This window comes from Carassius auratus, chromosome 11 (genome assembly GCF_003368295.1).
Source record: "Carassius auratus strain Wakin chromosome 11, ASM336829v1, whole genome shotgun sequence".
Taxonomy (NCBI): domain Eukaryota; kingdom Metazoa; phylum Chordata; class Actinopteri; order Cypriniformes; family Cyprinidae; genus Carassius; species Carassius auratus.
The window spans coordinates 12,698,117-12,716,254 of NC_039253.1; the positions used below are offsets into that span (position 1 = coordinate 12,698,117).

At 37.4% G+C, this 18,138-nt stretch overlaps 1 protein-coding gene across 37 annotated transcripts in view; it reads right to left on the minus strand.

Moving 5' to 3' along the window:
* cacna1ab (calcium channel, voltage-dependent, P/Q type, alpha 1A subunit, b) overlaps positions 1-18,138 on the minus strand; it is a 123,050-nt gene that overhangs the window by 20,411 nt on the left and 84,501 nt on the right. For 11 of the 37 annotated variants that reach the window (XM_026275439.1, XM_026275450.1, XM_026275445.1 and 8 more), the window contains 17 exons: positions 17,802-17,813; positions 16,415-16,514; positions 16,168-16,328; positions 15,738-15,878; positions 15,453-15,654; positions 14,208-14,372; positions 14,014-14,124; positions 13,715-13,798; positions 11,251-11,256; positions 9,471-9,587; positions 8,873-8,938; positions 8,587-8,684; positions 8,265-8,415; positions 7,967-8,094; positions 5,318-5,414; positions 1,013-1,118; positions 542-649 (listed from right to left, as the gene is read on the minus strand). In XM_026275439.1, the coding sequence (XP_026131224.1) occupies positions 542-649; positions 1,013-1,118; positions 5,318-5,414; positions 7,967-8,094; positions 8,265-8,415; positions 8,587-8,684; positions 8,873-8,938; positions 9,471-9,587; positions 11,251-11,256; positions 13,715-13,798; positions 14,014-14,124; positions 14,208-14,372; positions 15,453-15,654; positions 15,738-15,878; positions 16,168-16,328; positions 16,415-16,514; positions 17,802-17,813 (1,853 nt within the window). Of the gene's footprint in view, positions 1-541; positions 650-1,012; positions 1,119-4,340; positions 4,438-5,317; positions 5,415-7,966; positions 8,095-8,264; positions 8,416-8,586; positions 8,685-8,872; positions 8,939-9,470; positions 9,588-11,250; positions 11,257-13,714; positions 13,799-14,013; positions 14,125-14,207; positions 14,373-15,452; positions 15,655-15,737; positions 15,879-16,167; positions 16,329-16,414; positions 16,515-17,801; positions 17,814-18,138 lie in introns of all 37 variants that reach the window. The other 26 variants (XM_026275435.1, XM_026275432.1, XM_026275456.1 and 23 more) reach the window with 7 other exon arrangements.

Consider the following 18,138-nt stretch of genomic DNA (forward strand, 5'->3'; position numbering starts at 1 on the left):
TTCTGGTAATAATGTGAAAATGTCTCTAACATCTGTAAACATGAGGTAATATCTCGGGCTACACTGTTTTTGAGGCTCTGTGGTCTAGAGGTTGAGCCCAGCTTTGTGCTTTACACGTGCTGGAGTGAAAAGACTTCTATAGAGGATCCGTCTATAGCGAGGCACCCCCTGATAACAGCCAATGAAGACAGAGGAGAGAACAAAGAAAGGGAGAAGAGGAAAGAGGTTGAGGAAGAGAGGGTATGTATTTTAGAAGTGGAATGATAATAAATCATAAATCATATAGCTGTGGAATGACAAGCAATAAATCATATAGTTGTGAGACTGAATTATTTGAATAGCATTAATATGGTAAAGCATGGTATTATTGATCTAATTAACAGTGTAAGATGTTGATTTGTCAGGATAAGGGTTAGTTGAAGTGAAAAGTGTTGCCTGATCAGGGGGTGCTGAGCGGTGTGTGCTGAGAGAAGCTGTCCTCTGATGAATTGGTGATCTTTGATTTATTTATTTATTTTCTACAAAACCATCTGCAACTTACACTTGTGTGGTGTTACCAGCAGATCCAGGTTCTTCTGGGAGAGATTTGGCCAAATCGCCATCATTTCCTTACGGAGCTCGGCATCCATCTGGTGTTTGTCTGCGCCTCCTGTTAAGTGTATGATGTCAGGGCAGGGTCCATACACACACACCACACACACACACATACACACACACATGCGTGCACATAGGTACAGATAAACAAAATATGTTTATACACTGAAAGCATTTTCAGAAAGAAAGAAAATAATATGCTTTTTTTATATATCAAATGTAAAAATTAAAAAAAAAAAAAAAGAAATGAACAATACCAAAGAAAGAAATAATTTTTTGGGTATATCTGACTCAAAAATTTTTTTTTTAAATAAATAAAATTTTATGATACATGAGGACTTATGTTTAGTTCTTATTTTCAGTCAAATAAAAGATAGAAAAGAAGTAAGAAAAAAGAAAGAGGGATGTCATTCTGTACCCTTAGCGATTTTGATGTCCAGAGCTGTGCGTATCAAAGCCATCAAAGTGGAGTTGAAATGCACCGTGTTGTCATCTGCAACAGGTAGGTCCATGCGTAGCAGTCTCTGTGAAGAGCCAATCAGAGGGGATGAGGGCGGGGCTGTGTAAGTTTAACCTCCAATCAGATGTTTTGGTGGGCTATTAAAAGGCTTGGGGAGCTCAGCAGTTTGTAGCCAAAGAATAAATTACTGGCCACACAAATTGCAGGAGATTAAGCTTTTCTGACCGTTTGATTGTAGTCGTGACTGTAGTTTCTTTTGATGACATGGATGCCTACAAATATCCACCATTTTTTTTGGTGATACTCATACAACCACACAATAAGGGATCTGGGAAGACTATAATTGGCATCTGTGAGAGCAGTTTTCTTAGACTGACAAATAACTGACCAACAATCTGCAACGTTGTAATGTGTGAATCAACAATTCACACATTTTATAGAACGTATACTGTACATACACATCAATTAAGTGACTTAATTGGAGCCCTCACAGATAGGTGGAGCAGTATCACATGAGATAAAGTCTTCGCTTCATCGTCATCAGTGTTCCTCTGCCTCTGAAAACTTTTCTCAGATCAGGCAAAAATATCTCTCACATAAGCATGTATTTTTTTGGGACTGCCACATGATATGATATTGTGCATCTATTCAAGTTTCTAAATTGTAAAGTGTGCTTATAGTTTTTTGGAAGTGATATCAACTGACCTTGGATCAGCTAGCAAAGGCTGAGAACACAAATGTCACAAATGTATCACAAAAGGCTACATCTAAAGAGCTCCCCCTACCTGTCGGAGTTCATATATTTTGTATAAACCAATGAACGAAAGGGCACATAAAAAGTTGTTTTTAGATGCCGGTTTCATGCATTGGATGTACCTTCATGGAACTGGAACACACAAGCACACAACATGGCGTTAGTGTGAGGAAGTGAGCATGTGTTTGTGAGCCTTTGTATATTCGTGTGCCCATTTCAGTCCAGTCCGTTGTTTCTTGCAGGTGTAGATACCAACGAGCATAAGCCGAGTGCCAGCGGTGGCCATGCAAAAGCAAAAGCACATGCAATGTAGCACAACCCCTAATCGGAATTCAGCAATGGGACGACCCGCCCACCCCACCGGTCCCCTACTCCATGCAACATGCACCCCCCTCCTCCCTCCCCACCCCTCACAGAACAAGAGCAGTGCAGCCGCGCACGGAGAGTATCATTTAATTTTTCATTGACCACTTGTATTTTTGTTTGTTTAGCATCTTTATTTTTCTTTCGGTGATATTTCATAGGGTTAATTATAATGCTTTTTTTTTGTTGCTTTTTTTCTGATCTCTCGATGCAAAACGGGTGCAGTTTTTGAAGGTCAGATAAGGGGTGGCATTCCCTACGGAGTTAAAGAAGAAAAAATGGCTGTGTTGTACACCGAGAGGTGTAGGACTGGATTAGGGGGCAACAGGTATAGAAGTTAGTTCACTTCAGACTGGAAAGCCATGAGATGTGTACCACATATAAAAATAATGAGAAAGGGGGGAGTGGTGTGTTTGGCAATGGATAGAGAGAAAGTCTGGGAGGAGAAAGAGAGAACAAGAAGAATGCTGTTTGTTTGAGATGAGGGGAAACAATAAAAGAGAGTGAGGAAAGTGAATGGATTGGTGTCAAGGGAGTCTAAGCAAAGCTTTGTGAGGTCAAAACTAAATTACATTTCACAAAATGTCTACCATAGAGGAAGTCTGTTCATTGGATCATAGCGTAGATGCCATTTGTAATTAAATGCAAAATATAGATAGTCTGTCCGAGTACAACCAATACAATGGGCAAAAACTCCAGAAAACATAACTTGGAAAAGTTGTGGTCTAGAATCTGAATTTTTTTATTTATTTTATCTTTTTTTTTTTTTGGAGTGAACAGTGAAAAAAAAAAATAATCTAAATGGTCAGATGAGATTTCAAGTCATTTTGTCCCCAGGAATGTGTACATTTTCTGTATTTCTTTCAAGTACACATGTCCTCAAATGCACTAAATTGTTATTTATAGTGCTGTCAAATGATTAATTGTATCCAAAATAAATGTTTTGAGAATAATGCTTACATGTTAAAAATTTAAGCATTAACACCTAAAAACCTCTGTACAATGAAAAAGGCTATAAAGATATATATTAGGGGATATTGTTTACAGCCTCCAACTGCAAAATGAGTGACAAAAAAATACTTCATAATCATTCACCTGAAACTAAACATGCCTTACACCCTGACTAAGGTCCATATTCTTAATATGATGAATGTGACATGTAAAATGGCTGGATGTAACTGTCGCACAAGGATGCAATCAGATCCTTACAGTAAGCATAATTAAGGAGCATGCTGATTAAAAGTGATGAAATGCAAGATAGATAGGTAGAAGACAGGAAGTAAAAGAGGAAGAGAGCAAGAGAAAGGAATTTTTGTGCAGGGATGTAAAGATGTAGTTGCTGAAAATGTATACCGGAGGAATGTGGGGAAAAGAAGAGATAGAGCAAGAGACAGTAAGAGAGAAAGAGAGAGGGGAACGGAAACAGGTCAGAACTGCATTGACAGAATCAAACGAAGGACAGGTGGAAAAGCTTTTCTGTGATTCTAGTGGATTTGCTGAAAAAAATTAAAAGGACAAAGTGAGTCTAAAGACTGAACCTACAAATGTGTCAACAGTCGAAATCATAGATATGTAGACTTTAAGAATCATCCACTGGAGGGAGAGACACAGAGGACCAAAGGCACACGATCCTTCCCAGTCCTTCTGTACACGCACACAGACTGTCTATAGCCTTCATATTTGTATTTAAAGTTAGACTATATTACTGCAATGAACATGGAAAACCTACTGCGGAAATAATACAATATTCTAGTTAAAGTCAACATGAAATTCAATGAACCAGAGCAGGTAAGTGTATTAAGAAACTAAGAAGGATCTATTCCGATTTCATGTTGATTTTAATAAATATGTAAAGCCATAATCTCTCATAAGAATCGCTAAGAAGAGCTAAATGAGATTTAAGATTTCCTGTTATAGTCACAATAAAATATCTTCCATCTGTATATGAGTATTTGAGTACGGTGCAGAAGGGCTGACAAGGTACCCTCCGTTCCCGCTCTCCAGTGGATGTGTGCGTTCGGATGTATGTGTCAGCTGGCTAATGCTTTCACCGATACCCCACAAAGTAAAAAGAAAGGTACAGCAGCTCACCAACACCAACACTAACAGAAAAAAAATGGACAGCTTTGATTGGCTGTGGCGCACCCACGATGGGCTTCCGCCGCTAACCTTGTAGGCGACCCGAGCTGGGCACCTCTTCCCCAGGCCTAGCGGAGGACACATGTGCCTGAGCATCTCATACATATCACTGTAACTGATCCTGCCGCTGTAAGGGGAGTGGGGTGGGAGGGGAGGGGTGAGATCCCCATAAATTAAACGGTGGGAAAACGGGGGAAAAAATAGGAGGAGGACGACGGACGGGAAGGGGGGGGGGGGAGACATCATGGGACAAACCGGAGGATGGTGGGATTTAAACCAAAAAAGGAGGGAGGAGGAAATAACAACGGCAAGAAAGAAAAACAAAGACACATAGGTTATTGTTTTGGTCTGGGCAAGGGGCGGGGCTTTGAGAGCGGGAGAGCTCTTGATTGGCTGGAGGTTAAACAGGAGGAGGGGAAGCTGATTTTTAGTCCTAGTAAAAACACTGTTCTATGCGATCGTGGGACGGTCCCATAGAACTGCAGTGGGGCTTCAAACAGGCAAAGAAAAGCTCCGCTGCTTGGTGGAGAACTATGGTAGTCACGTCAATGCAGTCCTCTGATCCCCAACCCTCACTTCGTCCCCAAACAAGAACAATGCACACTGTTACACCCAGTTTGCCAAGGCATGGTTCAACAGCAAGCAGAAAGAAAAAAATAACAAAATGACTGATTACATTTTTTTTTTTTTTTTTTTTTTTTTTGATTGGCTGTTTAGTGATTCATTCCACAGAGAGGTTCATACAGACTTGGCTGTCGATGGCAGTGCACGTCATGCTTCTAAAAAGGTGTCTGCATTGTCCCGCACATTCTCATTTGTCATATCAGAATGCATATAGAGATGGCGAATAAAATAACAAAAATGAATTTTAAGTAAAAGAAGAAAAACTGTGAAGAGTAAAAAAAAAAATCAACTGAAAAAGAAATAATAAAAAAAAGAAAAGCAACAATCATTCCAGTCTTCAATGCGAGCAGGTGCTAAAGGTTTTTGTTTAGTAGGATCCAAACCTTGCAGGCCACCCTATGAGGACATTTCTTGCCTAAGCCCAGCGGGGGGTCGATAACCCGCAATAAACTGTACATATCCTTATAATGAATGCGCCCGCTGCAAGAAGAATACAGGGAGGTTAGAGAGGGGGCACACAAAGGAAAAGAGAGAAGAAACAGAACCAGAGAGCCAAAGAAGAGGTGGAGAGGAAGAGGGAATACAAGAGAAACAAGAAGAGGAGCACAAAGAACTAGAGAATAAAAGCACACATATCCATTGACAAATCACAGACCAAACCCAGTGAGGCTGTTCCACTGCCTAAAACAGATGGAAAACCAGATCATTCAAAGGACAACCCAACCCATTTTTTGGGCTGACAAACATGTTTTGATCATACGAAAGACCTAAATCTTCCTGCAATGCCCCCTTTTCATAAGACTGAGATAAGGAGTAATTAAAAACTCAGCAATTTTGACATAAAAAAATGTGTTAACAACTAAAGGTCCTTGCACACTAAGGTCATCCTTTTCTATCAAAATGCTTGCTACGGATATAAACTTCCAGAAAATAGAACCTAATTCGAATTTTTTACGACGGATTAAATTTTTGGAGGCAGTATTTTAACATGATGGACACAATCTGAGGTCGTATTTACTTTTTTACGTGCAAAAATTTCAGACGAGAATTCCATGTGCTTTTTATCAAATTAAAACAAATTTTTAAAATTTGATTACATTTAAAATTGCAATAAATAAATAAACTCATACATGCATGCTATGGACATTTTGAAATTAATGCTCGTGTACCACTAAATGAGTTTTACCTGCTATATTTCCCCTCCACAATTCTGACTTGGACCACTGCCTTGGATATATTTAAACATGCATGTGAGATTTCAATGCATGTCAAAATCCAGTCAATACACCTATGCATGTGAATGAAATAACCAGATCAAATGTAAAAAAAAAAAAAAAAAAAAAAAATGGTGAAGCTGTCCCTGAATGATCTTAAGTGTTGTTCTGAATCCTCCCCCATCACGGTGCAGAGTAAACGAATCCACTGATATGACCGTGCGTGCACATGAGAGACTCTCTCATCTTGGCGAGTCCAATGACTTAATTGAACTGCATACAGCGACAGCTACGTGGGCTTTACCAGTCAAAATACAGGAGGTGTATTTTGTTAATGTTTGTATGCAGTGGCAAGTACAGAAATAAGCTGCGACAGCTTGTCTGTGAAGATGTTTGCCATGCACACCTGAGCCATAATGATGGGAGAATTAAGTCATTGTGAAGTCAGAATCTGCCATGCACAGGGATTCATGTTCAGCTCTCTCTTGCTTATTCTTTTAAATCACTTCCTTGGTTTCTTGCTGCAATTTTTATATACACACACACAGATATATATATATATATATATATATATATATATATATATATATATATAATTTTTTTGGGGAGTTAAGTAGATTATTTTCTTACATTTTTCTACGCTTTGTTGCACTCTGGTTTTCCTTTATTATTTTCACATAAAAAAAATTGTTTAGGTATAAAATGATTGATTTTTATGTTGAAAATAATTTATATTGTAGTAAAAATGCATTTTTTTTTTACTTCTTTCGGACTCTTCGAATGAAAGCATTTGTTCGAATCAGGATTATGCAAAATTCAGAATTTAAAAATTGGTTCCCATGCATTTCATGAATTTGAACTAAATTACCCACATTCCACTCACATTCCACAAAAAAATGAATTGGAATTTATATTGAAATGACAGGAAGAGGAATGTAATTCAAAGAAATTCAACATGCATTGTGGGAAATTAAATGTCTTTCCAACCTGGTTGGAGTTAATTTCTTTAATGTGATGAAATATACACTATTAGTAAATTTGAATATCTATAGACAGCCATCCATCCATCCATCCATCCATCCATAAGGCCTATAAACCTTAGCTTTGCTTTTAGTTGCATGAATTTTGATTAATTTCAGTGCTATTTATAAACATTCAAATTCAAATTGCAATTCTATATCTTGTTTGGTACCGTAACTTAAATTCAATTCAAATTCAGGAAATAATCTGGAAGAATAATAATTAAAAAAAGGTTTTTATTGTATTCTGAATGGCGCACAACCCTGGTTCAGTCGTTAAACATTCTTTTGCTCAGTCATCATGAGTGGATGTGTGCGGACCAACTCCATGGGCTCCAACAGAACAGCACTCGAGGACGAGGCAAGCACTGGGACGGGGGGAAGTAGGAGGGATTTAAAGACAAACACTGGGCATTTTGAGATTTTGAAATCTACCATCTGTCAGGGCCTTGTCTTAACTGTGACAGTATTTTGGGACATTCTGGAGATGTGTTCAGTAACAAAAGATGTAAGAGGCTCTAGGCCAGCAGCTATGGAGAAGAATGATTGGTTTTTGAGTTAGTTAGTGTGCACATACATATCTGTTGACAGAATAAAGAATCTTTAGAATGTTACAGTGTTTGTTAGCTTGCAGTGAACACGTTTCCTTTTTTAAAACTGTTAGTATTAGGTGATTTAGGTTTTCCATTCTACAATTTAAAGGTAAAAATCAATGGTTGCATGTGTGCCTAAAAGCATAAAATCTGTGGTCTTGTGTTTGAGAGGGAGAAAAAGTGTAAAAGATGAGCGTTTAACTCACCAGGCTGCTGGATCATACTCTGCCCAAATCCTGACATACTCATCCAAATGATGTGGACCCAGAATGGAGGAGTCCCTGGTCAGGTACTCAAAGTTATCCATGATGACGGCGACAAAGAGATTCAGCATCTAAACACAAATACAAACCCCACAACGCAAGCCCCAAAACATTAAACAATTATTTCATGTTTGAAGCAATAAATAAAGAATAGATGCATTTCTGAGATAAAAGGGTAAGTGTAAAAAAGCGGGAATAAAGGAAAGGAAGGCGGAAAGAAACAGGTGGAGGCTGTTCTCACCAGGAAAGAACAGAGGAAGATGAAAGAGACAAAGTAGGCATAAGCAAAGTTGCTGCCGCACTCTGCGCCCTCGTTCCCAGAGCTTTCATCACACTCCATTCCTCCGAGACATGCCAGCATGATCTCATGCCATGCCTCGCCTGTGGCACTCCTGTTACCAAAACATACAAACACATGACAGTTAAAGGTGAAATAAAACACAAATATTAGATTAAATACAAAAAAAATGCCTTTGCATAAAATAAAACTGGGAAAAAAATGCTAAACAGAAATATATATATTTTATATACTAAAATAATACTGGTAAAGACACAAGACCGACCTGAAGAGGAGCATCAGGGCCATGATGAAGGTTCTGAAGTTATTGTGTTCATTGATTGCACTACCTTCCTCTGCATCCAGCCGCAAGTTCCCAAACAACTACAGAACCAGAGAGAAAATATAAAAATACTGCACAAATCACTGATCTCACAGATGAGATCTCTCAGCAAACCTATGCCACTTCTGAACTTGTTGAAAGAAACTTATTTAGGATAATTTAGCCTTTATTTTGATTTTCAAAAATCCACAGTGATGTTAAAACTCATTTCAAACAGAGCAGCTGTTACCTGCATGCCAATGATGGCATAGATGAAGAACAGAATTGCAATGAGCAGGCACACATACGGCAGAGCCTGTAAATGGTAGACAGAAAGACCATGAACGGAGAAAGAAATTGGGCCAAATTTTGAAGTTTGGTATGAAAGGTTGTCTATGTGTTTTTAAAGATGTGGACACTGTAAAATAGGTGTGTTTTGTCACTTTGTTTGTATAAAAGTTGCATCTACAGGTATTTCAATATTGAATGAAATTATATACTGCAATGACCACATTATTGTTTATTTCTGAACAATGTATTTTATTAAATAATTAAAGAATTCATAACTATTTCTGGTCTCCAACTGTTTCCAATGAATCATGGATATTTACTCTTTAACTTTTTTAGGCAGGACAGTTGGCTATATATTTTCATTACATGTAGAAAATATGCAAAGAAATATTTCTTAAGGCGAGAAACAACTCTAAGGCGGGACTTTAGAGTGCCTGAAATTTCAATTTCGGTGCAAAAATGTTTAGATTTTTCTTAAGTGTTATCCCTTGGACTTGAATTTGGCATGTGAATTGGTGCGGATGTATTACTAGGCATTAAAGTATGACTTTTGGTACCTTAAATGACTGAACGAAGGTCCAAAGCAGAATGCGAATGGTCTCGCCCTGCCTCAAAAGTTTAATGAGACGTGCTGCTCGGAAGAGTCTCAGAAAACTCAGGTTTATGAAGTTATTCTGGGGAGATTAGATTGAGACATATGTAGAAACAGAGACAGAGGAGAATGTTCCAGAAGAAAAAGGAGAAAAGAGTGCAAGAGACACAGTATGTGAAATAGATTGTGATTGTAAGAAAGAGAGAGAAAAAAAAAATCACAAAAAGTTTAATGATGATGAATCTAGAATGTTCTTTTTTCATATAAAAGAATAAAATCATTTTGAGAGAAAGTGGGTTAAAGTAATACATAAAAGTATAAAACGGTTTTCTTTTGTAAATGTATATAAATATACATAATGTACAAAATAAGCTTAAATTGGAATTGACACTAAAAATGAAATAAAACAATGGTGAAAAAAATGGACCAAATTAATTCAGTGGGGTGAGGGGGGGGGGGGGGGGGACTTAAGAAAAACAATCAATAAATTGTAACAGTCATCATCCAATCATATATTAAAGCATAAACTTTTTTTAATCAAATGCACTGATCTGTTGAGACAGGCAAGGCACAGTATGAAAGCAGCCTGATGCATTATAATATTTAGCAAATACAGGCATACGGAGTAGAATACCGACAACATTAGCCAATGGGGATTGGCTGTGTTGGTCATGTAATTCTCAATGGTCCAATCCACACAGTTCATAGTTCATTTTTCTTTCTATTTTTCTATTTATTTCAGTGTTGCATTTTAAACACAACTGACACAATCGCTCTTGAAATTGAAACTGAGATTGAGTTCAGACATGGTACAATAAACAATAAATCATCTCAGCTGTGTGGACAGGTTATTGAGGATCACTCCCCCATTCCAGCATACACAAATTTCTGAATGAGATGCAGCGCCCTCTTCCATATGAAAGGAGGAACTATAGTAGTGCAGAACAGGCAGATGAGATGAGAAAAGATAAGGTAATGAAAGAACAAGTCATCATGCAGCTTTTGCTAAAGTGCATGGCATTCAGCGATGGCATGACAATGTCTGTGACTATCTGTGAATGTGTAAAGGCATTTTTATAGGTAAAAACAAAAACAGAGCTCTCATTGGTCAGTGGGTAACCAGGCAGATTAGAACTACAGGACAATAAGAGCAATAGTCAGCTATTGAAGTTTGTCTGAATCTCTTGGGAATACATTTAGGTAAATCTCTATGTTAATTTTGTTAAAGTCACTTTCTTTAACTACATATTGGCCCTTGTACTTATATATAAGTGTTTTTGTATTAGGGTGGTTGAATCAAATGCTTATACGAGTAATTTTAGATCATTGTAAAAGTCTACATGACAATGCAGTTGTGTTTCTGGAAATTTGATGACAAATGGTTAATAAATAATCATGTAGCAATGTTTATTCTGGATTTCTAAGCTCCAAACCATATCCACACAACAGCTTTCCTTATTTTGACCCACAAAACGATAGCTGTGTGGATAAAAGTACCATGGTGTAAACAGTAAATTGACACTTTAAAAAAAAGAAGAAACCCATTATACCAGCCAGTCCTAGTGTTTTTTAATTACTAATAGAATATTATAAGTGTTAACATGAGCAGTTGTCCAATTGTCAAGCATCTTTGGGGTAATGGGTCATCATACTGAAAGCACATGCTTTGAGGAAAGTAGGGAGGGAAGAGAGAAGCATTTTGGGTAATGGATGCATTAGAAGCCGAGAGAAAATTACAAACCAACCGGATTCTATGTGTTGTTGCAGTAGATGGAGGCATATGTGTACAGTGAGTGTTTGAGGGCATTGGATGGGTACACATGAGATGATCGATATGAGAGTTTCATAGTGCATTTTTGTTTTGTTTTGGATTGGATGGGTTTATCGCCAACAAATCAGAGGAACAAAGAAAGCATGTAAAAAGATAAAACAGGAATAAGTCGTTATGGATACAGTCAACAGGCTGATTAATCAAACACAGATATGGTGGGTATTGATTTACTATGCAGGCTGTTCCAGTGGCCTGAAAAGCATTTACAATTATTTTACACAGATACAATGCTAACTAACTTTGGGACAATGGCTGCATCCAAAAACCTAGCAGCTGCCTCACTGCCTTTTCAGGCAGTGACTTGGCAGTCAGCGTTTTTGCACTAAGGCATGAAACTGATTTCGGATAGGCTTCTGAGGCAGCATAATGGTTTAATGTGGCACAAAATAGAATTAGTTTGAGTGATAACTAAATTTATATATAATTACTGTAATACTGATATCTCGCTAGACATCAAAAGTGCAAAATATTAGCTGGAAATATACATTTCTGCACAAACTGACCACCGGACACAACTTTCCGATGTTATGCTTATTTTTTTAGCTCCTCGAAATGAAATAAAACACACAGGATTGTGGGAAATCAATGGCAGTGAAGGATACATCCATGCTGCCTTCAAAATTAAATCAAAAGAAGGTACCTCTGGAGACAGGAAGTGAAGCAGTATTTGGATTTGGACGTGCATTGATGCCTTCCTGCCTTGGAATGCTGCCTCCAAAGGGAGCAGTTTAGAGCTTTTGGACACAGCCAATGTTGATGTTGTTAACAAAAACAACTCTAAAGTTATTTTATTAAAACTTAAAAAAAAAAAAAATACAATTATTTAAAATAAAATACCAATATAAGATAAAAAGCCTAGTATGTGTGTGTGTGTGTGTGTGTGTGTGTGTGTGTGTGTGTGTGTATATATATATATATATATATATATATATATATATATATATATATATATATATATATATATATATATATATATATATATATATATATATATATATATATATATATATATATATATATATATAAGGTTAAAAATGTAAAATGCTGACCTGGCAAATAATCTAAATAACTCAATTATTTTGTTTTAATCTTAATAAAACACTTATAACCAAGTTAAATGACTGATTAAAACTGCCAAAAATTAAAATTAAACTGGAGGTAATTATATAAAATGAGAAACAAATAAAACATTCAAATGATAAAGTACATTCAAAATATAAATATATATATATATATATATATATATATATATATATATATGATAATACATAAATATAACTAAAATAGCACTGATTATATTATTTATATTGAAAGTTATATGGACAAATTTATATAAAAGTTATATAACAATTCACATCATATAACGTGTGACCACTGGGAGAGCCCAAAAATTTCAGTGTAACACATCAGAGTAAAGTGTCTCTGTCTCATTTTTAAAGACAGAGCATCCTAGACACAACATAGGGCTGTGCAAAAAATCGAATGCGATTTTCATGCACATCTCATCAGTAAAGACGCTCCTGTAATTAGAAGAATATCTCCAGCACGTGCGTTCAGATCAGGGTTGCCAGGTTTTCACAACAAATCCTGCAAAGTCTGCGATTGTTTTTCATGTCCGCGGTTTGAAGCAACCCGGATACAAATGATGTGATATTTAGCCCCTAAAATGCAAATTTTACCAAGGCAACCCTGCTAAAACTTATATTGTAACCCTGGGAAAGTATTTTTATCAGGGAACCTCTTGGAAGCGCGACTGGACTAGTTTTGGACTAGTTTTAACAAGCAACTGGGCAGGATTTGTTGTGAAGACCTGGCAACCCTGATCTGAACGCACGTGCTGGAGATATACTTCTAATCACAGGAGCATCTTTACTGATGAGATGCCCATGAAAATCGCATTGGATTTTTTGCACAGCCCTAACACAACACCAGCACAAATACACACTAAAACACTGAAATTTATACACAAAAACAGTACAAATACACACAACACTTAGAATGGCAATAGAATGAACACATGATGTGGAGGACTGAACAGGGAAATACTCAAATAGACAAAAATGTTAAAATTTTTCTGCCAAGTCATCTTTACTACATAATTTTGGAATTGTAGTTATTAAATCTTGCTTATTAAACACAATATGAAGAGTTCTGCAATAGGATGATATTTTAAACACATACATTAAGTACTTAAATATTTATGTGCATGAGAATGAAACTTTTACTGTCCATCCAAAAAAGGAAGTGATAGCAAGAGATGCCTTTACCGGTATTAAAATTAGTATTTATTGACATTAAGCTGTTTGGCCATTCAGTTTCAACTTGAATCAAGGCGCAATCTGCATTTGCTTTTGAAACTTGTCTAAAAGTGCACTTACCCATAGCTCTGTCACCAAAATATCAGTGATGCTGCCGACAACAGACACAAAATCAAAAATATTCCAAGCATCTCGGACATAATTCTGCAAACAGACAGAGACAGACAGACAAGTCCATTAGAAAGCCATTTTTTTTCTAAAAATTTTTCTAAACGCTTTAAAAGGATGAAACATTTAAAAAATCTTAGGTCTGAATAAGTAACAGGACATAATATTAAATAATAATGGGTGATATCTTCAGGTGCAATGAGTAATGCTAGGAAGAGCTGGATGAAACGAATGCGATTAAAGAGACTTACTCTGGGACCAAAGGCAATGATTTTCAGGACGCACTCCATGAAGAAGAGTGTGGTGAACACTATATTCAGGTTCTTCAGGACTTCATCATACATAGAAGGTGCCTTATGATACTGGAAACGCACAGAGAAAATTCAGACCCTAACAGATATACAAGGGCATTACTGATGTTAAGAGAGGACGAAGAAGCTTGTACCTTCATCATAAGGACAATGGTGTTGAGCGCAATGAGAGCCATGATACTGTACTCAAACGGAGGTGACACTACAAATTGCCACATTCGGTACTGAAAGCTTTGCTTGTTCTTAGGCATGTGGCGTGTTAGAGGTTTGGCATTTATAGCGAAATCAATACAGGCTCTCTAGAAGACACAGAATAACAGAAAACAATGAAAGAAGCATCTGATGTATCACCTTGCGTTTGTTGCTGTGGAGAGAGAAGTGAATAGTAAAAACTGTGGACTTTCTGCCGAGAATGTGGCTATATAACTATAAAATATAAGTGATGTGACCGACTGAATCACAGCTGCTTTTGACCCAGAAAAACATTTATTTGAAAAGTCTCATGTTTCTTATGAGATAATTATTGATTGCTCTTCAACACATTGTTGAGATATCTATCGATCTTTTTCAGAGATATAAACTCTAAAAAGGAACGGATTACTAAAAATCTAAATATATTCTTCAATAATAGTAAGCAATAGCAATAATAATAGTATGATCACAAAATATTGGTTGGAATAGCACTTTCTTAAAAAAGAACACGTTGTTCCAAACCCGTAAGACCTTCATTCATCTTTGGAAGATATTTTTGATGAAATCCAAAACATTTCTGTCCATGCATAGACAGCAACACAACTGAAATGTTTAATGGCCCAGAAAGGTCATAAGAACATTGTTAAAATAGTTAATGTGACATCACTGGTTAGGCTGTAATGTTATGAAGCAACAAGAATACTTTTTACATGCCAAGAAAACTAAAATAACCACTTTCTTCAACAATTTCTTTTCTTCCGTGTCAGTCTTTGCCACAGTCTTCTCATAACTTCATAAAATTATGGTTGAATCACTGATGTCACATGGACTATTATATTGATGTACTTGCTACTTTTCTGGGTCTTAAATGTAGTAGCTGAGCTGCTGTCTATGCAGGGTCAGAAAGCTCTCGGATTTCATCGAAAATATTTAAATTTGTGTTTTTAAAGATGAACAAAGGTCTTAAGGGTTTGGAACAACTTGAGTAATTAATGACAGAAGTTTAATTTTGAGTGAACTATCCATTTAATTACATGAAAGTATTTCTTACTTAACCTTTTTTTTTTTAGCAATTAATAAAACTAAGCTCTTGGGATGCACTATGGGATTTATAAGATGTTACCTTACATTTTGGCCTAAACTAGGCATGTTTGCTGGTTTACTCAAGTGAATCAATTGGCAAATACCTCATTCTTTTCGAGGCTGTAGTCCTCCATCATCTTGTCTCCTTGCTCCTGGAAAGTGATGATGATGAGAGCTACAAAGATGTTTACGAAGAAGAAGGGGAAGACAACGAAGTACACCACGTAAAAGATAGACATTTCCATCCGGTACCCCGGGCTCGGGCCCTGGTCCTCATAAGTGGAGTCCACCGAGTGCTTCAACACCCTTGAAGAGAAGTTACAAAAAGAGGTGATGACACAGAAGGAGAGATAATAAGCCACTAGAGATTTGTGACATTGTCAACTCACTGTGGCCATCCCTCTCCGGTGGACACAGTAAAGAGAGTAAGCAGGGCCCAAAGCACGTTGTCATAGTGGAAATCGTACTTCTTCCACTCCCGCTTCTGCGATTTCACCTCGTTTTCGCGCTCGTACACCAAATATTCACCCCTGAAACAAAAACGCACATTAACAATTCAGCAATCAGGCTTTTTTCTTAAAAATGGGTGAGAATACATGTATTATTGTGGACCTTTCTTAAAAATGGGTGAGAATACATGTATTATTGTGGACCTTTCTTAAAAATGGGTGAGAATACATGTATTATTGTGGACCATGTTGTCACATTCATGTCAATTTTGGAAAACTTTCACCTGCAAACTTTCCATTTTTGACATTTAACTGCCAGTGTAAATTAAAAGAAATCACAAATCTTTCATTGCAAGTCATCTCCACTTACCTGCAGTCATGGGCAAACTCTTTGGATTCGTCGGTGCAGTAGAAGAATCGTCCCTTAAAAAGCTGCACGGCCACCACAGCGAAGATGAACATGAACAGCATGTAGACAATGAGGATGTTCAACACGTTCTTCAGAGAGTTCACTACACAGTCAAACACCGCCTGGGAGAAAGACACATGAGTATTGCACGAACAAAACTAAATGGTGTGATAACATAACATAGCTGTGTGTGTGACTTTGACAGTACTTTTAGTTTGGGAAGACGTTTGATGGTCTTGAGTGGACGTAGCACCCTTAGGACCCTCAGAGACTTGATGACACTGATGTCTTTCCCCTTACTGCTCCCTCTGTGGATTGAAAGCAGACAACAGGACATCAACATGCTGCATGGTGAGACATAAAGTGAGATAAGGACTTCTTGAAAGACCTTCTTCAACACATTTAACTTCTAGACCATTCCTTGGGCTACCACTGGCCTACTTATTGTAGAAGATAGTTTCAATATAACCATGCAACAGTTAATACCACAGTATCTATCATGTATTAGACGTATTTTTGTGGAATGTTTATCATCAAAAATCTTTTTTTCTTCAAGCAAGTCTTCAGATTCAACCATTGTAGGGTTTCGGTCCCTCGTTAGTTTCTGTGGGCATACCAAAAGCATAACACATTCATGTAAGCATCAAAACCGTCAGGCATTTCATAGTGCAATGCCCAGCCAAAACTCTTTCTTTCTTTTTTGTTTTTTAGCTGTGTTAGAGCAGACAGGGGAATGGAGGTCTGGGATATGGAGGCTGTTTGTGTTAATCGTAGGTAACATGACAAGACTGAGGGTTCACTGAGATGCAGAAGGCTAGCGGACTTGAGTCCAACTGTATCTTGTCCCTAGAAGAACTTGAGGAAGCTCAAACCAGGAGACAAAGACAAGTTACAAGGGCATTTCATTGCATTCAAGAAAAGAACTGTTGATAAAACCCCTTTCTCCAAAGCACATTTGGATTTTTACAAGATATTAAAGAAATGCTGGCCATTTTGAAGGATTTTGAATTGGCCATTTTGAAGAACTTAATCTTTAGCATCACACTGGCCAAAGTCTGTCTACACTGGATGCATCAAGCTGCTTATTCCAAAATATATACTAACATGGACCAATGGAGTGTAAGCTCAAGACAATTTACTCAAGTATTTACTCAGGTTCCAAACACAAACAGAGAACTCTTCAATCAAGAGGCCAAGACAGCTGTCTTTAACTATGAACTTCCAGGCAAGTCCCAGCTGAAGACCGGCCAGCTCATGCCAGATTGATTGTGTCGGAACATTGGAAAAGTTCCAGGTTACCAATAATCAATTAGTCACTCCTGACTGTGCTCAGAGAGAGTTGTGCAGTACCGTAAGCAGAGTGCAAAAGTATGATCTCTTCTGTAACATTGTGTTCAGTTGTTTAGGTCCACAGACGGACCCGTGAGAACCAATGTGAGTCACAGCAGAATAAAACAAGCAGTGGAATGGAGAGAACCAGAGCAGATGAGCAAAGAGGAAGGGAGGATGGTCAGGAGGGAAAAAGAAAGAAAGAGAGAGAAGCCATCACGTTAGCTGGACAGTAGCCGTGCGACAATAAGGAGGGGAGACTTTACCCAGAGAGGCTCCTGTTGGTCACCAAGGCGTAGACATAAGAGAGGGTCAGAGACAGACAGCGGAAGAGAGAAAGAGACAGAAAAGAGAGGAATACACACACAGAAAAACAGAAAGAGAGACAGAAAAAGAAACAAGATACTGGGCGTGGCTTGGCAGAGGAACAACATCAATATGAAAGACAGACAGAGAAAAAGGACCAAGCAGAAAAAAACTCAGTGATTTGAAGAGTTGAAAGCCCCCATGTTCAGATATTTAGAAGTACAAACCAAATCAAACAAAATTAAAGATGCACTAAGCAGTGTTTTACACCTCTGACTAATGTCAAATTCAAATTAT